The sequence below is a fragment of the Ahaetulla prasina genome, chromosome 9 (genome assembly GCF_028640845.1).
Source record: "Ahaetulla prasina isolate Xishuangbanna chromosome 9, ASM2864084v1, whole genome shotgun sequence".
Lineage (NCBI taxonomy): Eukaryota > Metazoa > Chordata > Lepidosauria > Squamata > Colubridae > Ahaetulla > Ahaetulla prasina.
In genome coordinates, this window is record NC_080547.1 from 4,486,508 (window position 1) to 4,510,323 (window position 23,816).

The 23,816-nt window shown below is 45.0% G+C and overlaps 1 protein-coding gene across 4 annotated transcripts in view; it reads left to right on the plus strand.

The window, feature by feature from the left end:
• SLC39A14 (solute carrier family 39 member 14) overlaps nucleotides 1–23,816 on the plus strand; it is a 66,024-nt gene that overhangs the window by 18,702 nt on the left and 23,506 nt on the right. The window contains exons 2-4 of one of the 4 annotated variants that reach the window (XM_058194569.1): nucleotides 13,765–14,050; nucleotides 16,848–17,034; nucleotides 20,777–20,946. In XM_058194569.1, the coding sequence (XP_058050552.1) occupies nucleotides 13,775–14,050; nucleotides 16,848–17,034; nucleotides 20,777–20,946 (633 nt within the window). In that variant the 5' untranslated portion in view covers nucleotides 13,765–13,774. Of the gene's footprint in view, nucleotides 1–8,812; nucleotides 8,834–12,268; nucleotides 12,396–13,764; nucleotides 14,051–16,847; nucleotides 17,035–20,776; nucleotides 20,947–23,816 lie in introns of those variants that run through there. The other 3 variants (XM_058194571.1, XM_058194570.1, XM_058194568.1) reach the window with 3 other exon arrangements.

The following is a 23,816-nucleotide window of genomic DNA, read 5'->3' on the forward strand; positions in this document are numbered from 1 at the left end:
CACTGAGCCACCACTTCCCCATTCTTAACAAATTAAATTAATTATCCAACAAGTTGGATTAATTATCCAACTAAATTAAAGCAAATTCCTCCCAACACAATTCCTCAGTCCTATCACCAACCTTGGTCCAATTAGGCAAACTGCCAAAGGCCTTTCTTGGCAAAAGTTCAGAAGACACCGATACGAAACAAATGCAACAAGACAAAGCTATCAACGTTGTTTTCCGGCAAAGAGCCCAAACGCCGTTGCTGGTCATTTAAGCTGTTCTGTCCCCCCTTGCCTCCTTCTGAGCGATGGCTTAATTAGCCGGCACTATCAGCTCTGGCAGCAAACTAGCGAGCGTCTGCCAAGTGACTCTGTTATCTCCCTTGATGCCAATAAGTCACCCAGGAACAAACAGTACTTCAGCTCTAGTTAAGCAGTTGATTTGCCTGCTACAAAGAGGCATAGCAGCCCTCGTTGGTTTTATATCCTGTGGGTGTGGCTCCATGACTCAGCACTTCCTAGGCCTGCCCCACCCCTGCTTCTGTTGTTCCTACCTCTCCTGCCTACGAAACCTAGGGTCCAGCCAGGCCTGATTGCCATCAGCTGGATCTGGAGGCGTGGCCTGGGGGGAAAAGAATCGGGACGGAGGCCTCATTACCTCCTCCACCTGGCCTGCCTCTGGCTCCTGGAGCTGAGCCAGGGAAGCCGGTGCTCCCGAGGTAAGTCCTGATGGCCCTTGCCCCTCACTTTCCAAGTCACTTTCTGGCAGGGGGCCCGGCTCGGGGGGCGCAGACACAACATAAGCCTTATGGGAGGGGCCAATCATCTCTTGGCCCTACTCCTGAGTTGTCCTCTTTGCTTTAGCTGCTTTTGCCTTCTGGCAGCTCTTCTCATGCGTGCATTAGGAACAGGCTCCTCCTGTTCCTCTGCCTCACTACTGTCAGCATCTGAAGGCTCTGCAGTCCGCACATCACTCCCCGATGACCCTAGCCCCACCTCTGCCTCCGACGCAGAGCCCTCATCCGGACCTTCCCCAGCCTCCCGGACTGGTCCATGTTCTTCTTCAGCCTCATTGCAGTCCGACTTCGTTGCCAGCTCCTCAGGCTGCTGGAGGACCACAACAGCAGCTTTAAGACTTGAGGACTTCAACTCTCAGAATTCTCCAGCCAGCAATTCTGGGAGTTGAAGTCCACAAGTTTTAAAGCTGCCAAGTTTTTTTTTTTAAACAATTTCTTATTTTTTTCAGACACACAAACAGAAAATACGTAATTTCTGAATAGAGTATTGACCGAGTCAAAATTCATACAGCTTATTTTCTCCGTATTTCCTATATATATTCCAATTTCTGCCAATATTCTACTTTCCCCCTTTCGTCTCTCACTTATATTTTTTATAGAATATATAATCAATATTACCATCCGCCCTCGCCTCCTTGTCTTTACCTATTTCAAATTATTCTCTTCATTTCTCCCTTTATCGTGTATCAGGAGCGGGGGGGGAGAGTCTCCCATACATGCGCGGGGGGCGTGTATAGAATTATGGGTGTGGGCATGCGCGACCCTTCCCCACCTCCCTTTGTGGCACACGATGGCAAAAAGGTTAATCGTCATTGTGCTACAGTCTCTAAGTTTGATTTAGTCTAATTTATATTAAATTACAAATAAGCTTGTTCCCTAAATTCACAGTCATCGAATGGAAAACGTTTGAATGCGGTTGAGGCTTGGTTCCTTTCTAAACGGGTCACTAACAATTGCAGCCATTATGCGTTTTTTGTTTTTTTTTAACAAGTTTGCCTGGAGTCTGCTTAAGAAAATAGTAATTTAAATTCATCTGCCATTCCACCCAGGGCCACGTTTGTGAAAACCGCTTGTGTTAACTTGTCTCCACCCTGTAAAAACAACCGTGTGTTTTAAAAAATTCCTGATAGTTTCTGAAAGCCCCAAATGGGCCTAAGCCTCTTAAGACTACGGGAATGCCGGATCCCTTTTTAATAAGATTACTGCCGTGCGTTGTACGTGCGGCTCCTGAAGAGCATTTGGAAGCTTCAATGGGTGCAGAAAGAATGCAGGAAGTCATAAATGGTGCGATATACGACACATGTGAACCCCACTAACTCTGTGAGCTGCACCGGCTACCAGTATGTTTCTGGCTGCAATTCTTGATGCTGGTTGTCACTTTTAAAGCCCTCTGTGGCTTGGGACCAGGTTATCTGAGGCAGGGGTCTCCAACCTTGGTCAAAGTTGGCCGAGGAACTCTGGGAGTTGAAGTCCACAAGTCTTAAAGGGACCAAAGTTGGAGACCCCTGATCTGAGGGACTATCAAAGTCCAAGCAAATATCTTTATTACGGTCATTGTCGTCTTCTTCTTGTGCCGTATCCGTCATCGGACATTGGCGATCCTGTCGGCGATCCTATTTTTATCAACAGCCGCACCAAAAAGTGCTGCTGAGTTTTGTCCAAAACGGTCCCTTAGGTTTTGAAGCCATGATGTTCTTCTTCTGCCTGGACCTCATTTGCCTTCAATCTTTCCCTCAAGGGTTAATTGAAGGATGCCGTATTTTCCTGGGTATTTTCCTCACATGTCCGAAATATTCTAACTTTCGCTTTTTAATGGCTTTGATGATTTCCCTTGGCTTTCCCAGGCGGCTTATCACCTCCTCATTTCTGATTTTGTCAACCCGGCTTATATGTAACAGGTGCCTGTAAATCCACATTTCAAATGCTTCTAGTCCCTTCAAGTGGCTTTCTGTCCGAGACCAACTCTCCACTCCGTAGAACAGGATAGAGAAAAGATGTAACATCTGACAAGCCTGATTTTCAATCTTAGGCTTATGTCGTGACTGCAGAAGATTTTTTTCATTTTGAAGGATTATTATTATGGTCTTAGACCGTAATATTATTTACAATCAAAGGATACGGTAAAAGGAGAGAGATGTATAACACCTATTAGGGAAGGAAAATAATAACAACAGACAATAAAATAGCATATGTACTGTGTTTCCCCTGAAAATAAGACTTATATTTTATATTTTTCTGAAGCATGAAATAAGTGCTTGGCCTTAATTGCCATGCTCTCAAAAACCCCAATTGGGCTTATGTCTTATTTTGGGGGAAACAGGGTAATTAAAAGTTGTTGTGCAACTTGGTAAAAATATGTAATGCAGTGGTTAGAGTGCAGTTCTGCAGGCTACTTCTGCTGCCTGCCGGCTGCCTGCAATTTGGCAGTTTAAATCTCACCAGGCTCAAGATTGACTCAGCCTTCCATCCTTCCGAGGTGGGTCAAATGTGGACCCCGATTGTTGGAGGGCCATAGGCTGACTCTGTAAACCACTTAGAGAGGTCTGTAAAACACTGTGAAGTTGTATATAAGTCTAAGTGCTGCTGCTATTGTCCGTCCTTCCTTCCTTCCTTCCCTCCCTCCCTCTGCCCACTGCCAGTAGTTCGATCCTGACTGACTCAAGGTTGACTCAGACTTCCGCCCTTCCGAGGTGGGCCAAATGAGGACCCAGATTGTTGGGGGCAAGAGGCTGGCTCTATAAACCGCTTAGAGAGGCTGTAAAGCACTGTGAAGTAGTGTTGCTATACTGAGCGTAAGTTTAACAGCCCTTAAAAAATAATCAACCTAAACTTTATCTGTGTGACCCTTGTATTTGGAAGCGATTGGAGCAATCGGAGCGAGTTTCGGGGCATCACAGGGCATTGAATGGGGACATGGGTGAGGGTTTCTTTCTCTCTGGATCCACAAGGAGAAAGTCCCTTGTGAATAAAGGGTCCCATGAAACCCTCCCTCCGGAATTGCTGATGGGAAGGCATCAAATCCGACCCTAGAAAAGGCTCAATGGGACGTGGTAGCTCAGTGGCTAAGATGTTGAGCTTGTCGATTGAAAGGTCAGCAGTTCGAATCCCTAGTGACATGTAACGGGGTGAGGTCCTGTGACTTGTTCCACCTTCTGCCAACCTAGCAGTTCGAAAGCACGAAAAAAAAAATACAAGTAGAAAAATAGGGATGATCTTCGGTGGGAAAGGAACAGCATTTCATGCACCTTTGGCGTTGAGTCATGCCAGCCACATGACCATGGAGACGTCTTTGGAAAGCGCTAGCTCTTCAGCTTTGAAACGGAGATGAGCACCGCCTAGAGTTGGGAACGAGTAGCACATATGTGTGAGGGGAACCTTTACCTTTACTTATATTTGCTTAATGTTAAGTTCTGTAAGTACCCCGTGACAGAGGACTATCTGATAATTGGCAATAGAATTCAGGGACGCTGGTGGTAACAGAAAGCAGAGCCCATCGTCCAAAGAGTGTTGGCTTCAGAAACCAGAAGATGGACCTATTTGCTATAGTCCCTGCTTTGCATAATATCTTCGCCTGGGACATTAGAATGGCCACAATCCTGCTATCTCTCAGGCCTGGAAAGCCATCTTTTGCATTGGGCCTGCAGGCCTGCCACATTTCCTACTGTGGGAAACTGGGAGGGGGGATTGTATGGAGCCTGGATGATATATATATATAGTCAAAATAACATTCCTTTCTCAGAGATTCAAGGACATCTTCCCTGCACCTGGATAGTTGGAGCTGGGAGGCATCTCCAGTTGGGTTGGTGCTTTGATTGAACCATGTGATGGACACGGACTTGAATATTCATTTGGGTGAGGAAAACCTGGAACCTTTCAGATTCGGGTTCTCCCAGATGTGCCAATATGACATCTCTAATAAAATGGAACTTTGAGGAAACTCAAACCTCAGAGTTTTCTTACGTTGGGGGTGTTATTTAGAACTCTGACACTGTCTTTTTGTAAATCTTTAAAAATTTGGCTCTGTACCCAAGCCCGGAGCACCTCTGAATATGCTAAGGGCACCATTTCTTGACTTTACTGTTAATTGGTTACTTATTTCTGTTGCTGTGTATGTTTATTTTGGATGATTATTGTTTTAAATGTTTTTTTAATTGTTTTTATAGTTTATAAAATATATACAATTTTTATAGGAATTAAAAGCCACCCTGAGTGATTGGTTCAGATGGGCGGCTATAGAAATTGAATAAATGAATGAATGAATGAATGAAATGAATGAGCAAGCAGCCAGTGCCATGCAAGTACGGGAGTAGCTAGTTTAATTTGTTTGGAATTGGTTGGATTTATTAGACAGGTATATTAGGACTGGGAATTGCAAATTCCATCTAAATTGCGATTTATTCCATCTCACTCATGCCCTTGTCATTTCCCGCCTGGACTACTGCAATGCTTTCTACATGGGGCTCCCCTTGAAGTGCACCAGGAGACTTCAACTGGTCCAGAATGCGGCTGCGCGGGTGATAGAAGGGGCACCATGATGCTCCCATATAACACCTCTCCTGCGCAGCCTGCACTGGTTGCCGGTGGTCTTCCGGGTGCAGTTCAAGGTGCTGGTTATCACCTTTAAAGCGCTCCATGGCATAGGATCGGGTTACTTACAGGACCGCCTACTGCCACCTATAGCCTCCCATCGGCTTGTGTGCTCCCATAGGGAGGGCCTCCTCAGGGTGCCGTCAGCCAAACAATGTAGACTGGCGGCCCCCAGGGGGAGGGCCTTCTCTGTGGGGGGCCCTGCCCTTTGCAATGAGTTGCCTCCTGGGTTGCGCCAACTTCCCAACCTCCGGTCTTTTAAACGCGAGCTCAAGACTTTCTTATTTCACCGTGCGGGACTAGCTTGATGGGAAATTTTAAGTGGGGGTTTTAGAGTGGTTTTGCATTGTTTTTAACTTTATTAGGCTATTTATAATCAGTTTTTTAATTATGTTTTAACTTTTGTCTTGTATATGTTTTTTATTGGCTGTAAACCGCCCTGAGTCCTTCGGGAGAAGGGCGGTATAAAAGTTTAATAAATAAATAAATAGATTGCAGATTCCATCTCTGGGAATTTCTATGGGAATTGCAAAGATTATTTTTTTTTTAACTTTCCAGCCTTTCCCATTAACTGCTTCCTTCTGGGCTGCGATCCAGACCTGCTCTGGGTCATACACGAGAAGTGACTAAAGTTTGCAACCTGTCAGCAGAAATCTCTATCGATTCTGGCTATGGGCCTGCCAAATGGGGTTTAGAAATGCAGTCCTTTTGTAGGTCACAGCAGGGGGGTTGGCCAAGAGAACTCATTTGCCAGCAGATGTGTGTGTGTGTGTGTGTGTTTCCTATTTACTTAGGAGCAAAACCCAGTTTCAGCACAATTCAGTTGACCTTCTGTTTAGCTGAATTGATCCGCCGCTTAGGATAAGCCGTTGGCTTCATTAGCCAGAGCAGCGATGCTCAACCTTGGTAACTGCAGGAGGGTTTTGTGTTGTTTTTTTTGAATTTATACCCCGCCCTTCTCCGAAGACTCAGGGCGGCTTACAATGTGTTAAGCAATAGTCTTCATCCATTTTTGTATATTATATACAAAGTCAACTTTTATTGCCCCCAACAATCTGGGTCCTCATTTTACCTACCTTATAAAGGATGGAAGGCTGAGTCAACCTTGGGCCTGGTGGGACTTGAACTTGCAGTAATTGCAAGCACCTGTGTTAATAACAGACTGCATTAGCCTGTTGAGCCACCAGAGGTCTTTTTAAGGTTTGGACTTCACGTCCCAGAATTCCCAGTGCTGGCTGAGGAATTCTGGGAATTGAAGTCCACACACCTCAGAGTTGCCAAGACTGAGAAACTCTTGGGTTAGTAGAGCCCATTTTGAAAAACGAAGCAGTCTTGGACCTATGAAATACTTGGATAGGAAACTATTTGAAAATCCATGGGTTTAGACTACTAGAGCGGTATTTTGTAAAAAAGAACAATCCAGCCTAAAGACAGTTTGAGGGAACAATAATTGATCTTGACTATAGAAGATTGACTCAGCCTTGTATCTTTCTGAGGTTGGCAAAATGAGGACCCAAATTATTGGGGGGGGGCAATTTGATGACATTTGTAAACCTCTTAGAGAGGACTGTAAAACACTGTAAAGTGGTATATAAGTTTAAGTGCTATCGCTATTAACTAGAGCAGGGGTAGTCAACCTTTTTATACCTACCGCCCACTTTTGTATCTCTGTTAGTAGTAAAATTTTCCAACTGCCCACCGGCTCGGGGGGAGATGTGCGAGCTATTCTGGGAATGAGGCTCTTTTGTTTGCGGTCATACTATAGCGCCATTTAGTTTCACTTACGCAACGTGAACTAAACTTATGCGCAGGCGATACAAATAGTATATTTTCAGAAATTTAAATTGTCACGGGGAATTTTATGAAAACCTAATGAAAATGTTTTTAAATAATGTTATGAAAATTTTTTAAAAAGTTAATTACATTAAAAAAAAGGAAAGTGCTTCAGTATCGGACAAAACCCCTACCGCCCACCATGAAAGCTGGAACGCCCACTGGTGGGCGGTAGGGACCAGGTTGAGTACCACTGAACTAGCGTTTATCATGTTGTTCTGATACTTCACGCTTGACACAAGACCCCAAACAGCTCTCTATATTTGTTATGACTTAAAGTATAAAGTTATTTTAAACTTAGAGTAAATAATTATTGTGCATTTACGGTACTAAACACACCCATCTGGCTGGCAATCTTAACTGGGGCGTATTTTGGGGGTGGGTCTTATATTACGAGCATCCTGAAAAAAATCATGCTGGGTCTTATTTTCGGGGAAACAGGGTACCAACAGAGTTGGTCAATGCATCTCAAACAGTTGGATTAGCTTGGAGGTTGGTTATCTTTAAGGTTAAAGCCCATGTTGATTTAAGGAATTGGTCTCATGCTGATCAACATGGATTGCTTAATCAATAGAGGGCAAGGACCGCTTAGCCCAGGGGGAAAAAACTACCGAGAGGTCAACATGCCCTCTGTGCTCGTAACATTACCTTGGAAAATTGAGAAACACGAATCCAGAACCACTTTTGTAGACACAGGTTCTTCTTTTAACTTCCATGCCCTTTATATACCAGGAGATCTCCTTCCTGATGGGTACATCAGGTGCTCTTTTCAAAGAACATCTTATTTTCAGTTCCTGCCACCGAGTTTCTTCATTCGTGGTCTGGGTAGGTTCTCTTTTTAATGTTTGCCTTATGAATTGCAAGCAGTGGTTAGACTTCAGGTTTATGAAACTTAAAACGTAAATGGAACATTGTGGCAGTTCAGCCGGATAGAATAAAACTCCTTGCCCCTGGCAGGTCTGTGGATTGATTCTTTTCAGGTAGAATTGCTGCTGTAGATTTCTTTCTTAGCCGCTTAGCAGAATTTGGAGAGAGTCTTAATTCCCTGTAACTTTTGTGTTTGGAAAAGCTTTGTGGAATTGTTGCCGAGTTGGGTAAGTCACTTCAATGCTGTCTGGATATTTGTTGATCCTGTGCAATTTTGATAGCAAACTAGCCAACATTCCAGTTTGCTATCAGTGGTATTAACACTTCACGTTTATAATGCCTTGGTAAGGCCACACTTGGAATATTGGAATAATCCATTCAGTTTTGATCGCCCGATGTAAAAAAGATGTTGAGACTCTATAAAGAGTGCAGAGAAGAGCAACAATTATGATTAGGGGACTGGAGGCTAAAACATATGAAGAACGGTTGCAGGAACTGGGTATGTCTAGTTTAATGAAAAGAAGGAGTAGGGGAGACATGATAGCAGTCTTCCAATATCTCAGGGGCTGCCACAAAGAAGAGGGAGTCAAGCCATTCTCCAAAGCACCTGAGGGTAGAACAAGAAGCAACGAATGGAAACTAATCAAGGAGAGAAGCAACCTGGAACTAAGGAGAAATTTCCTGACAGTCAGAACAATTAATCAGTGGAACAACTTGCCTGCAGAAGTTGTGAATGCTCCAACACTGGAACTTTTTAAGAAGAGGTTGGATAACCATTTGTCTGAAGTGGGTGTAGGGTTTCCTGCTTTGGCAGGGGGTTGGACTAGAAGACCTCCAAGGTCCCTTCCAACTCTGTTGTTGTTGTTGTTGTTGTTCTTCTTCTTCTTCTTCTTCTTCTTCTTCTTACTGCTATCGTGAAATCTCAAGCTAGCTTAATTAGCTGGAGATCATGCTAACATCATGCATGAACAGGGTAGCAGTCAAACTGGAAAACCGTCATGGATTTGTACAAGTTGAAATCTGAATTTAAGGTTGTAAATCATCTAGGAAGGAAGTTACAGCAAGCCTCGGATAGTCTTATATAAGCTAAATAAGGCTGGATCTGGTGAATGCTTGGTTGGGAGATCACCCTGAGGAACTATAAAAAGTTGTGATCTTTTATTTCCTCTGAAGTGTTCACATTGATTCATTAAGCAGTTTGAGCGCATTAAAATTAATTGCCTACTCGGTAACAGATCTGGTTCATTTTATGTACGATGCTTAAACCATGCCATGAGTTTTAAACCATGCTATGAAATTTACTGAGATTTTTGTCCCAAGCAGGTATGCTTGTTCAAGGTTTTTTTTTTGGGACTGATAGAAGGGGGAACAAAATGCTTTCAGATAATTATAATGTTAATATTTCTTCTTAAAAAAAATCCTTAACAGTTTAATGAAATAATCATGTTGAATCAAGCCTTTATTAATTTGTGGGTAATAAAAGAAAGGTTTTGAGTCTTCCATAAATTCCTAAAGCTGCTTTCTTTAATATGAGACATGAGTATCTTCTAGAGCAGGGGTCTCCAACCTTGGCAACTTTAAGACTTGTGGACTTCAACTCCCAGGGTTCCTCAGCCAGCAAAGCAAAGCTGGCTGAGGAATTCTGGGAGTTGAAGTCCACAAGTCTTAAAGTTGCCAAAGTTGGAGACCCCCTGTTCTAGAGATGTTGGCTGGCTAGTTATTCTGAAGGGTTCTATGTTGGGAAAATTTGCCCCAAGTTCTTCTCATTGAGAAGCTCCATTATTTGGGTCAGGTTGAAGGTCTTGCACCAAAATTGGAACTCCTTGGAAAATTGCCTCCTACATATCTGTTGGGCAACTCCATCAATCTTCATTTTGTCTATGGAGATTCTCAATCATCCAGGTCATGGTTGTCTCAAAGGGTTTTTGTTGTTGTTTTTAATTTTTCAGTTAGAACTGAAGAAGCTTCTTGGATGAGAAGCGAAACGTTTCCAAAGAAAAAACCCCAAGAAAGTCCACTTGTCTTTTGGAAAAGCACCTTTGGGATATCTTCACTTTAATTTTCTTCTTTATGTTGAGGGGGTAACGTTTTTTGCTCCAATTGTCTTCTTGGTGAATTGTAAGGTGTAGATTGGAAGAACAGTTTCATCTTAATGAATGCAATCTGTGCATCCCATGTTTCTAATCTTTGGCTTAAGCAGGTGTGGTGGCAACTTGGGTCTACCTCCTGCAGTTTCACTTATCGTTCTTAGAGCTCCTTGTGCGCCCTTGTAGACAGAAGCAAAGTTTCTGTCCGTGTTGCTTGTTGTTGTTCCAAATTTCAGTTTGCATAGTACTCTCCTTCCGTCTGCTGCTTTCTGGAGTATCCAACATTGTTGAACAGCTTTGGAGGACATTCTTCAGGGTCTTTTGCTTTTCTTTGTTTTTTATTAAAAACCCAGCTTTATTAAGTTTCAAGTTAAAGGTAAAGATTCCCCTTGCACATATGTACTAGTTGTTCCTGACTCTAGGGGGCGGTGCTCATCTCCGTTTCAAAGCCAAAGAGCCAGCACTGTCCGAAGACATCTCTGTGGTCACGTGGCCGGCATGACTCTAAATAATCTAAATAAATCTAAAAAATCGAAATAATAAAATCTAAATAATAAATAAAAATAAAATAAATGACTCAACGCCAAAGGCGTACGGAATGCTGTTCCCTTCCCACCAAAGGTGGTCCCTATTTTTCTACTTGCTTTTTTTAATATGCTTTCGAACTGCTAGGTTGGCAGAAGCTGGGACAAGTAACGGGAGCTCACCCAGGGGTGAAATCCAGCAGGTTCTGACAGGTTCTGGAAAACTGGTAGCGGAAATTTTGAGCAGCTTGGAGAACTGGCAAATACCACCTCTGGCTGGCCCCAGAGTGGGGTGGGAATGGAGATTTTGCAATATCCTTCCCCTGCCACTCCCACCAAGCCACGCCCACAGAACCGATAGGGGGGAAAAAATTGATTTCACCACTGAGCTCACTCCATTATGTGGCCTTAGGGATTCGAACCAGTGATCTGCCGACCTTTTGATCGACAAGCTCAGCGTCTCAGCCACTGAGCCGCCGCGTCCCTTTCAGCTTCAAAGAAAGATAGAATACCAAATGCCACAATATCAATATGAAATCTAAAAAAAGAAAAAAAACCGAAAAAGGAAAGGGGACATCAAAGTTGAAAAGTGGCAAAAAGAAAAAAAAAGGGGATTTATTTATTTATTTATTTATTTATTGTTTGAATTTATATACCGCCCTATCTCCCAAAGGACTCAGGGCGGTTCACAGGCATATAAAAACATCAATATACAAATTAAAACAATCATTAAAAAACTTATTCTACTGCCCAATTAATTAAAAATAAAAATATAGATATTAAAATCAATTTAAAAAACCCCTCTAAATTTAAAATCTAAAAAACTAAGCCAGTCCTGCACAGATGAATAAATGTGTCTTGAGCTCATGACGGAAGGTTCAAGGTCCGAAGTTGACGGAGTCCTGGGGAGTTCGCTCCAGAGGGCGGAGCCCCCACAGAGAAGGCCCTTCCTGGGCGCCGCCAGACGACACTGCCTAGCTGACGGCACCCTGAGGAGTCCCTCTGTGAGAGCGCACGGTCGGTGAGAGGTATCTGGTCGCAGTAGGCGGTCCCAGATAACCCGGCCCTATGCCATGGAGCGCTTTAAAGGTGGTCACAAAACCTTGAAGCGCACCCGGAAAGCCACAGGTAGCCAGTGCAGACTGCGCAGGATAGGTGTTATACGGGAGCCACGAGGGGCTCCATCTATCACCCGCGCAGCCGCGTTCTGGACTAACTGTAGCCTCCGGATGCCCTTCAAGGGGAGCCCCATGTAGAGAGCGTTGCAGTAATCCAGGCGAGACGTCACGAGGGCGTGAGTGACCGTGCATAGGGCCTCCCGGTCCAGAAAGGGGCGCAACTGGCGCACCAGGCGAACCTGGTAGAACGCTCTCCTGGAGACGGCTGTCAAATGATCTTCTAGAGACAGCCGTTCATCCAGGAGGACGCCTAAGTTGCGCACCCTCTCCATCGGGGCCAATGACTCGCCACCGATGGTCAGCCGCGGATTTAGCTGACTGTACCGGGACGCCGGCATCCACAGCCACTCTGTCTTGGAGGGATTGAGCTTGAGCCTGTTTCTCCCCATCCAGACCCGTACGGCCTCCAGACACCGGGACAGCACTTCGATGGCTTCGTTGGGGTGGTCCGGTGTGGAAAAGTACAGCTGGGTGTCATCCGCGTACAGCTGGTACCTCACACCGAACCCACGGATACCTGACTTTTGACTTTCTTCGGTACGCATATATAATAATTCCTCAGTATTGTATTTTATAATACTTTATAACTCAATAATAGTGTTAAGCAGGAAGACTTCTTCAGTGTTTTTTGAAATTGATATAGCTCTTTTGAGAAGTGGCTACAGCAAAAGATCAGCTGGCATCTGTTTAGTGATAATGAAAGCCGTTCGGCTATTCTCTTCTTCTTTGTCTTTAGTTTGTTATTACTCTTTTTGTGGGAAAGTGTTGCATGTTTTGTAACCTGCGAAAATATGTGAAAGCAAGAAGCATTCTGATCCAGGTGCTGTTTTTGCCTCTGTTAACCAAGCAGAAGTGTTTGGAAAAAATGGAAGGTCAAAATAGGAGCTTAGGAGCCTTTGGCATTGGAATAGTCTTCATTGGCCAGGTGTGATCGGACACACAAAGGATTTGTCTCGATGCACAAGCTCTCAGCGTACATACAAACAATAAAGGGATAAGATGTGGAGTCTTTAGAAAGAGTGCAGAGAAGAGTAACAAAAATGATTAGGGGCCTGGAGGCTAAAACATACGATGAACGGTTGCAGGAACTGGGTATGTCTAGTTTAATGAAAAGAAGGACTAGGGGAGACATGATAGCAGTGTTCCAATATCTCAGGGGCTGCCACAAAGAAGAGGGAGTCAAGCTATTCTCCAAAGCACCTGAAGGCAGAGCAAGAAGCAATGGGTGGAAACTGATCAAGGAGAGAAGCAACCTAGAATGAAGGAGAAATTTCCTGACAGTGAGAACAATTGACCAGTGGAACAACTTGCCTCCAGAAGCTGTGAATTCTCCAACACTGGAAGTTTCTAAGAAAACGTTGGATAATCTTTTATCTGAAGCGGTGTAGTGTTTCTTGCCTGGGCAGGGGGTTGGACTAGAAGACCTCCAAGGTCCCTTCCAACTCTGTTATTATTAAGTCAAAGATCATAAAATTGTAAGACACAATCATAATTCGTAAAAGCGATAAATCATGAGATGCTAATAGGAAAAGGTAGTAGGAAAGTTGAGAAATATGAAAAGGATAATAGTAGTATAGCCCTACTACATAAATCAATATATTTAGCCCTAAGACAGTGCTGTGGGAATTAGGTATTTAACAGAATGATGGCATGGGGGGACGGGGGGAATGGACACACACACACTCTCTTTGTGTCTGTTGTTTTGGCATGCAGTGCTCTATAGCGGGGGTCTCCAACCTTGGCAACTTTAAGATTTGTGGACTTCAACTCCCAGAATTCCTCAACCAGCCGGACTGGCTTATGTTCCTCCCCAACCTCCTCGCTGTCCGAATCTGCTGGCCGCTGGCTGGCCACAACAGGTTTCAAGGAGCAATGCTAATCCAAGGGCCTTGGTCTGTCTTTTCAGCTTTGAAATCATGTTTTGGAACGGAGAGTTTTGGAGATGGACCTTGGTGCTGCAGCTGTACCTCCTACTTCCGACTTCTTGGACGCGGGCTGGCGCAGAGGCCTTGGCCCCACCTCCCATCACCGCAGCCTCCTTTCTGCAGGACCTTTTCCTCCGCTACGGTGAAGAGGACAGGCTCAGCTTGCAGCAGCTGAAAACTCTGTTGAGACACCTACACGTGGGCGTCGAGCGGCACAATGTCAGCCACGCACGGAGGCAGCCGCCACACCACCGCAACGTCTCCTGGGTAATCGCCTCTGCTTTCCCATGATTTATTTTATTTATTTTTATTTATTTATTTACATTTATATCCCGCCCTTCTCCGAAGACTCAGGGCGGATTACAGTGTGTAAGGCAATAGACTCATCCTATTTGTATATTTATATACAAAGTCAACTTATTGCCCCCCCAACAATCTGGGTCCTCATTTTACCTACCTTATAAAAGGATGGAAGGCTGAGTCAACCTTGGGCCTGGTGGGACTCGAGCCTGCAGTAATTGCAAGCAGCTGTGTTTAGTAACAGGCGTCTTACAGCCTGAGCCACACCGCGGCCCTTATGATGACTCTCTCCTCCTTTTCATTTCAGAGAAGTCTACGAAGAATCTTCATCAAACCCCCCCACCCTCCCGATTATTACATTCTCCACATCGGTGAGAAACGGCAGTCAGGAGAAGCTTGACAGACAACCAAACCCCTTCTCCTGACTGCCGTTTTCACCGTCATGAGAAAGGGCGTGTCACGTAGGTCCAACGTCCATTTTAATGTAACCAATCCGGAGACCCTTTGTGCACGTGTAGGTTGACCTACCATACAGGGCTTACGGTCAGTGGTGAAATGTAAAATTGGTTATTGCCGGTTCTTTGGGCGTGGCTTGGTGGGGGGTGGGAGGTAATGTGACTGGGTGGGCGTGTCCATCTTTTTTTTTTTACTTTTCAAAGCATTGTTTCTACAACCTCTTCGGCCGAAGAGGTTGTGAAAAAATGCTTTTAAAAGGCTCTGACGATCCCAGCTGAGTTGCCTGATCGTCAGAGGCTTTTGTTTTCTTTTAGAAGCGATTTTTTGGGGGGTTTTTGCCTTTAAAAGAAAAAAAAAAGCCTCTGACGATCAGGCAACTCAGCTGGGATCATCAGAGCTGTTTAAAAGCATTTTTTTACAACCTTTTCAGGCCAAAGAGGTTGTAGAAAAAATGCTTTTAAAAACCTCTGACGATCCCAGCTGAGCTGCACAATCATCAGAGGCTTTTTAAAAAACTTTTAAAAGCATTTTTTTGGCCGAAGAAAAAATGCTTTTAAAAGTTAAAAAAAAAAAAACCCTCTGATGATTGCGCTGGTCATTTGTGCACGGGTGTGTGTGGAATTTTGCTACCATGTCTCCGAATCACCCGCCACCATCGCTACCAGATCCGGCAATCCAGTCCGAACCAGGAGCATTTCACCCCTGCTTAACGTGCTTTCATAAGAATTTACCCCTTAATCACTAGACCGAACTGGCTTTCGTATTCTGTTAACTTTCGTCTATCACTTGTGCCAGAGGTGTCCAACAGAGGTGGGTTTCAGCAGGTTCTGACCAGTTCTGGAGAACCGGTAGCGGAAATTTTGAGTAGTTCGGAGAACCGGTAGTAAAAATTCTGACTGGCCCCACCCCCATCTATTCTTTGCCTCCCGAGTCCCAGCTGATCGGGAGGAAATGGGGATTTTGCAGTAACCTTCCCCTGGAGTGGGGTGGGAATGGAGATTTTACAGTATCCTTCCCCTGGAGTGGGGTGGGAATGGAGATTTTACAGTATCCTTCCCCTGGAGTGGGGTGGGAATGGAGATTTTACAGTATCCTTCCCCTGGAGTGGGGTGGGAATGGAGATTTTACAGTATCCTTCCCGTGGAGTGGGGTGGGAATGGAGATTTTACAGTATCCTTCTCCTGCCATGCCCACCAAGCCACGCCCACAGAACCGGTAGAAAAAAAAATTTCCAACCTTGGCAACTTTGAAGACTTGTGGACTTTGAATCCCAGAATTCTCCAGCCAGCCATTGGAGGGGAAATCTGGGAGTTGAAGTCCACAGGTCTTAAGGTTGCCAAGGTTGGGAAGCCCTGATCTATTGGACAGTCTTTGGAAAAAACAGGGCTTGTGGTGGGTGAAAGTTTACCTGAACTTGTAGAATATCAAAAACTGGAGGTAGGAGTTGCTTCTGGATGCCTGAGGGGGAGGGAGAAGAGTCTGTGGCCGAGAAATTAAGGGCAGGAGATTATTATTATTATTATTATTATTATTATTTATTAGATTTCTAGACCGCTCTTCTCCCGAAGGACTCAGGGCGGTGTACAGCCAGGATAAAACATAAAGCATATACAATTAAAAATGAATTAAGAAACTTATTATACAGATTGCCGAGAAATTAAAATATTTAAAAAATCTAAAAACCCCAGTTTAAAACATAAATAGAATTTAAAATTTAAAAATCTAGACAATTTAAAAAGAAAAGCCTTAAGCCAGCCCCGCGCGAATGAACAGATGTGTTTTCAATTCGCGACGAAAGGTCCGAAGGTCAGGTATTTGGCGTAAACCAGGGGGAAGCTCGTTCCAGAGAGTAGGAGCCCCCACAGAGAAGGATCTTCCCTGGGGGCCGCCAGCCGACATTGTTTGGCGGACGGCACCCTGAGAAGTCCCTCTCTGTGTGAGCGTACGGGTCAGTGGGAGGCATGGGGTAACAGCAGGCGGTCCCGTAAGTACCCAGGCCCTAAGCCATGGAGCGCTTTGAAGGTGGTAACCAAAACCTTGAAATGCACCCGAAAGGCAACAGGTAGCCAGTGCAGTCTGAGCAGGAGAGGTGTTACATGGGAGCTACGTGGAGCTCCCTCTATCACCCGCGCAGCTGCGTTCTGGACCAACTGAAGCCTCCGAGTGCATCTCAAGGGGAGCCCCATGTAGAGAGCATTGCAATAATCCAGGCGAGAGGTAACGATGAGAGGCAGTGCATCACCTGCGTGTCTGAAGACGCACAAGACCCACTGCGGGAATCTCAACTTTTTTCTTTTGTGCCTTGCAGTGCTTCAGTTCTTCGGAACTCTTCGCCACCCACAATCTGAGTGAATCGTCCCATCTTGGGCAGAGCGAGTTCAAGGAATTCTGCCCAACTATCTTGCAGCAGCTGGAGTCGAGGGCGTGCATGCCAGAGAACCTGGAGAAGGAAGAAGAGGAATGGACGAAGGAAGGGAAACCAAGTTCTACAGAAGGTGCGTGCGGTCAACCCCTTTTATCTTGCGCCTTCGCGGCCTTTAAGCCTCAAATCTTCCTCATCACCTTCTCAAGATGTTGAGTGAAGAAGAGCAGGTGTCCTCCTAATCCGTTTTCCCTTTCCAGTTGTCCCTGTGTATAAGGGTTAGTCTTGTACTACAGAAGCTGCAAGGAACAGAGGATTAAAAGCGGACGTACAAAGCTTTGTTGTCTTTCAATTTTTTTAAAAAAATGTCTATGTTGCTTTCCAAAACTGGTTTTCAGGAAGCTTCTGAGCCTGCTGCAAAGATGGCTTTACAACCACTTAATTTCGAGTAAGTATCTACTTTGGAGAGTCAGTTTGGTGTAGGGGTTAAGATGCTGGCCTAGAAACCAGGAGTTGTTGAGTTCTAGTCCCGCCTTAGGCGTGAAGGCTGGCTGGGTGACTTTGAGCCAGTCACCAGGAGACGGTCAGTTCTAGTTCCTCCTTAGGCAAGAAAGCTAGCTAGGTGACTTCGGCCCAAAAACAAGGAGGCTGTGAGTTCTAGTTCCACTTTAGGCATGAAAAGTGGTTGGGTGACTTTGGGCCAGTCACCAGGAGACTGTGAGTTCTAGTTCCTCCTTAGGCAAGAAAGCTAGGTGGGTGACTTTGGCCCAATCATCAGGAAACTATGAGTTCTAATTCCACTTTAGGTGTGAAAACTGACTGGGTAACTTTGGGCCAGTCCCCAGGAGACAATGAGTTCATGCAAAAACTATGGTGCCTCTTTTAATCCCTTAAATTCCAATTTTTCTAATTTAGGGGTTTTAATTTAATTTTTCTAATTTAGGAGCCTTTAATGGGTATCATAGGTTTCTTATAGCCTTGCAGGCGTAAGCCACCCATTTAATCCCTTCAATCCTCCCCAAATAAAAATTAAACAGAAGCAACAAAGGGATGTACAAAAATGTTGACACCCCCTCCCCCATCCTTTTGCTGGATTTGGGAGGGGGAGGGGTCTCTAAATAGGATGCTGAAGAAGTTATATACAAGATCTGAAATGATCTGAGCACGATTTTTATCGTTCAGAGATGTCTGTAAGCAGGCCCCTTAGGTCCCTAGTTAACAAACACAGTTTTGACGTATTTATTTATTTATTTATTTATCATTTACATTTTTATACCGCCCTTCTCCGAGGACTCAGGGCGGTGTACAGCAAAATAAAAACATAAATACCAAAAAATTTAAAATACAATATTCCTTAAAAATCTAATTCGATACGCTGAGTAATTAAAATAAGTGTATAAAATTTAAATAAATTAAACCCCTTAAAAACCCCACTAACAAAACCACAATTAAAATTTTAGGCCAGCCCTGCTTGGTGAAAGAAGAAAGTTTTGAGCTCACGCTTAAAGGTCCGAAGATCAGGGAGAAGACGGGTAATTCATTCCATAGGGCTGGAGCCCCCACAGAGAAGGCCCTCCCCCTGGGGGCCGCCAGCCGACATTGGCCGACGGCACCCTAAGGAGGCCCTCCCTGTGAGAGCGCACCGGTCGATGAGAGGCTACTGGCGGCAGCAGGCGGTCCCGTAAATATCCCGGTCCCATGCCATGTATTTTATCCCAACTTTCTCTTTAAAAAATAATTAACCCATATTGCTTTTTTTTTTTTTTTTTTGGCTGGTCACGGTACCATGTCTAGTTTGCTTTGGCTACAAGCCGAGCAATCCAAGGCAAACTTTTACTGAACGACTTAACTCGGATAACATTGTGTTGAGCGCTTTCAGCCTCTCAAAACACACGCTCAACTTTTCCATTAGAACATTTGTTTTTCAACATCAAGCTTTAGCCTCGTCAGGTTACATGTCAGCTCCCCCCGCCTGTGTCTTGATCTTTGGACGTCCGTTCATGGACTAGGTTTGAGTTAGAGGATGGAACAGCTTCCTCCAACCTCACCCCACCCCCACCCCACCCCCGGAGAAAAAATGTGGGGGTGGGGGAATTAGCCGACTCGTTGGAAGAGTTGCTCATCAAAAGCTTCCAAGTCAACTTGCAAAAGAACTTTCCTGGCATTAGCTTAGATCAGGGGTGTCTAACTCAAGGCCTGCGGGGCAGTGGTGACATCCAATTTTTTTGTTTTTACTACCGGTTCTGTGGGCGTGGCTTGGTGGGCATGGTATGGCTTGGTGGGCGTGGCAAGGGAAGGCTACTGCAAAATCCCCATTCCCTCTCCACTCCAGGGGAAGGATACTGTAAAATCCCCATTCCCTCCCCATTCCTGGGGGAAGGATACTGTAAAATCCCCATTCTCACCCCACTCCAGGGGAAGGATATTGCAAAATCTCCATTCCCTTCCCACTCCTGGGGGAAGGATATTGCAAAATCTCCATTCCCACCCCACTCCAGGGAGAAAGCTATTGCAAAATCTCCATTCCCTCCCGACTCCAGGAGAAGGATACTGTAAAATCTCCATTCCCTCCCCATTCCTGGGGGAAGGATACTGTAAAATCCCCATTCCCTCCCCACTCCAGAGGAAGGATACTGTAAAATCTCCATTCTGACCCCACTCCAGGGGAAGGATATTGCAAAATCTCCATTCCCTTCCCACTCCTGGGGGAAGGATATTGCAAAATCCCCATTTTCTTCCCACTCCTGGGGGGAAGGATATTGCAAAATCCCAATTCCCTCCCCACTCCAGAGGAAGGATACTGCAAAATTCCCATTCCCTCCCCACTCCAGAGGAAGGATACTACAAAATCTCCATTCCCACCTCACTCTGGGGCCAGCCAGAGGTGGGATTTGCCAGTTCTCCAAACTGCTCAAAATTTCTGCTACCGGTTCTCCAGAACCTGTCAGAACCTGCTGGATTTCACCCCTGCCGCGAGGTGCTTAGATCTGGCCCTCAAGGCCGCCCTGGAAACAGTGAAGGAGCGGCTCAAGGGCGGCCCTTCCTAGCTCCATTTTCGCTGGCAGAGGATTTAGGAGGCTGTTGCAGCTGAAAACGGAGCGCGGGAGCCTATTTTCACTGGCAGAGCACTCGGGCCACAACAGGTGCCCCCGACAGGAGTGACGCCAAGCTGGGCACACCCACCCTGGCCCCACCCCCCTGAGGTCAAACACAACCCTGATGCAGCCCTCAAATTTGACACCCCTGGCTTAGACCTTTCCAGCATCCCCTGTGCTTAAAGGTCCAGTCCCAGTTTTCAATTACCGTATTTTTTGGAGTATAAGACACACCTTTTTCCCCCAAAAAAGAGGGTGAAAATCTGGGTGTGTCTTATACTCTGAATGTAGCCCCACCCAGCTTCTCAAACGGAGGTTTCAGAGGCTGAAAAAAGCATCAGAAAAGAAGCTCCCAAACAGAGCTTCAGAAAAAAAGCCCCCAAGCAGAGGTTCAGAAAAGAAGCCCCCAAACAGAGCTTCAGAAAAAAAGCCTCCAAATAGAGCTTCAGAAAAGAAGCCCCCAAACACAGCTTCAGAGGCTTTTTTTCTGAAGCTGTTTCAGAGGCTTTCAGAGGCAGAAAAAAGTTTTTCTGAAACTTGGAGTTTCAGAGGCAGAAAAAAAGCCCCAAAAACAAAAAAAAAAAGGCACAGAGCTCACAACCAAGGAACTTGTTGCTAAAATTCACCTCTGGGAACAGCTGATTGGGGGTATTCCGGGAGGCCTATCCACCTGCCAGTCAGCTTTTTTCTTATTTCCCTCCCCCAAAAACTAAGGTGCATCTTATACACCGAAAAATACGGTATTTGGGTAAACTTGCCCTTCTTTCTTCTTGTTTACAGTGTGGGGTTTTGGTTTCTTCAGTGTCACACTGATTAACCTTGCCTCCCTCCTCGGAGTCTGCATCCTGCCCTGCACTGAGAAGGCCTTTTTCACACGAATCCTAACTTATTTCATCGCGCTCTCCATCGGGACCCTGTTCTCTAACGCCCTGCTCCAGCTCATCCCTGAGGTGCAGTAAGAACAAACCCCCACCTGCTCACAGATCCCCATCGCATCCACTAATTTATCTTCCGGTACCCGATCGGCTGCTGAATTCTCAGCGGCTTTTGAAATTGGATTCTTCACCACTCGGGGCCCAGGGAGGTTTCCTAGAAATAAAGGGAGCAGAATAAAGGTTCTGCTTCACGTGGCATGTCCAGGCGTGTGCGTGATTTCTGTGCCTGTACATGGGACACGTTGGCCGCTTCCCCACGACAGAAACCTAGAAGGCAGTACTCAAGTCCCCTCCACGGTTAGATAGCCATAGCAATAGCACTTAGACTTATATACTGCTTCACAGTGCTTTTACAACTCTTTCTAAGCGGTTTAGAGAGGCAGCCTACAATCTGGGTCCTCATTTTACTGACCTTGGAACAGTGGTTCTCAACCTTTATAGTGCTGCGACCCCTTTAATACAATTCCCCACGATGTGGCGACCCCAACCATAAAATTATTTTCGTTTTGAATTTATCGCGCCTGAAGCCGTACTGGCTAGCAATCTGAACTGCTTGCGATTGCCTTGAGGACGGAGGCATTAAAGCGGAGACTCCTCCCCTATTAAGTTTATCGCGCCTGAAGCCAGGTTAGGCTAGCGATTGGGAGTGATTGCAGCTGGCTTGAGAGGGAGACATCAGAGCAAAGATTTCTCTCTTTTTTAATTCATCATCACGCCTGAAGCCGAATTCGGCTAGCGATTTGAAGAGCTGGCTTGTGGAGTCAACCATTGGAGCGCGATTCTTAGACTCGAAAGTATACTTCCCATATTTCCGATGGTCTTAGGTGACCCCTGGCACATCGTCATTCGACCCCCAACGGGGTCCCGACCCACAGGTTGAGAACCGCTGCCTTGGAAAAATGGAAGGCTGAGTCAGCCTTGAGCCAGTCAAGATCAAACTGCTGGCAGTGGACAGAGGGAAGGAAGGAAGGAAGGAAGGAAGGAAGGAAGGAGAATAGCAATAACACTTAGACTTATATACTACTTCATAGTGCTTTCTAGCCCTCTCTAAGCGGTTTACAGAGTCAGCCTCTTGCCCCCAACAATCTGGGTCCTCATTTTACCCACCTTGGAAGGATGGAAGGCTGAGTCAACCTTGAGCCAGTCAAGATTGAACTGCTGGCAGTGGGTAGAGGGAAGGAAGGAAGGAAGGAAGGAAGGAAGGAAGGAGAATAGCAATAACACTTAGACTTATATACCACTTCATAGTGCTTTCCAGCCCTCTAAGCGGGTTACAGAGTCAGCCTCTTGCCCCCAACAATCTGGGTCCACATTTTACCCACCTCGGAAGGATGGAAGGCTGAGTCAGCTTTGAGCCTGGTGAGATTTGAACTGTCGAACTGCTTAGCTCTCCATTCCAGGGGGAAAAAAACCCCTCTGATATTTTTTTTTCATAGTGCATATTAAGAGTGGAGGTTATTGAAGGATTGCGCCTCTTAATAAGCTTTTGACTATAAATGGAAGCTAGCTTGGTTGCATTTCCAAAGAGCATTATTATAAATGAGAGGCGCTTAACTCTGGGTTTTCTAGCATTGCGGTGTCTTTTTAGCCTGTTAAAACAACGTAGACAGGAAAGAACAATGGCTGAGCACCGTAAAGGTCATTTTTTTGTGCAAAAGGAAGGAACGAATGCCATGTTGGCACCGATATACTGGAGGACGTCCTTTTATCTTGACTTCTCAGATTTCTTTATTGGTTCCTCTTTCAGTAATTGGTTTATTTTCAGATTTCTTGGAGCTGTGCGAGATCTAATCTTTAGTAAATTGTGGTTTTTGATTGTACGTTTTGGGGACGTCTTAAATATAGCCATGAACTCTAGTCACAGGTTTTAAAAGTCATAATTGTCTTCTGCCATAACATTCTGGCTCAACTTTGGTGGCATACCAGTAGATAACGATGTCTTTCGGGCAAGGGTGAGAATCACAACGAGAGTTCACTTGGCCCTTTATGGGAAAGACTATTTTTATAGTCTCCGTACTAGTCTTCTTACTAATTGGCTTCTCTCATTCGGAAAAAAAGCAGAAGAAAGCAGGGGTGAAATGTAAAATTTGTTACTACCGGTTCGCTGGGCGCGGCTTGGTGAGTGGGGGTAATGTGACTGGGTGGGCATGGCCAACTTTTTTAAACTTTTTTTTTTTTAATTTAAAAGCCTTTTTTCTACGACCTCTTCAGCCGAAGAAGAGGTTGCATTTTTTTGGTAGAATAAAATGTGTAAATGAGTAGAGTAAAATGCTTCTAAGAAATTGTAAAAAAAATACTTTTAAAAGGCTTCTCTGACGATTGTCAGAGGCTTTTCTTTTCTTTTAAAAGCATTTTTTTGCCTTTAAAAGGAAAAAAAAAGCCTCTGACGATCAGGCAACTCAGCTGGGATCGTCAGAGCCTTTTAAAAGCAGTTTTTATAACCTCTTCAGCCAAAGAGGTTGTTAAAAAATGCTTTTAAAAGCCTCTGACGATCCCAGCTGTGTGCCGTGCGATCATCAGAGGCTTTTTTTCCTTTTAAAAGCATATTTTTTGGCTGAAGAAAAAATGCTTTTAAAAAAAAACAAAACCCTCTGATGATTGCGCGGCTCAGCTGGGCACGGGGGGGAGGGGGCAGGGATTTTTGCTACTGGTTCTCCTAACCATCCGCTGCCGTCGCTACCGGATCCGGCGAACCAGTCCGAACCGGGAACATTTTACCCCTGGTAGAAAGTAATAAAAAGAAATCTGCCACCATTCCTTTGGAAACCTTTCAACTTTCATTTTATAGGGATAATGCCAGGCTACCTGCAGCATTGTTTTGTGTAATCCTTTTTTTTAAAAATAAGAGTTCATGGATATTTGCGTTCCCAAACCGTAAACCCAAT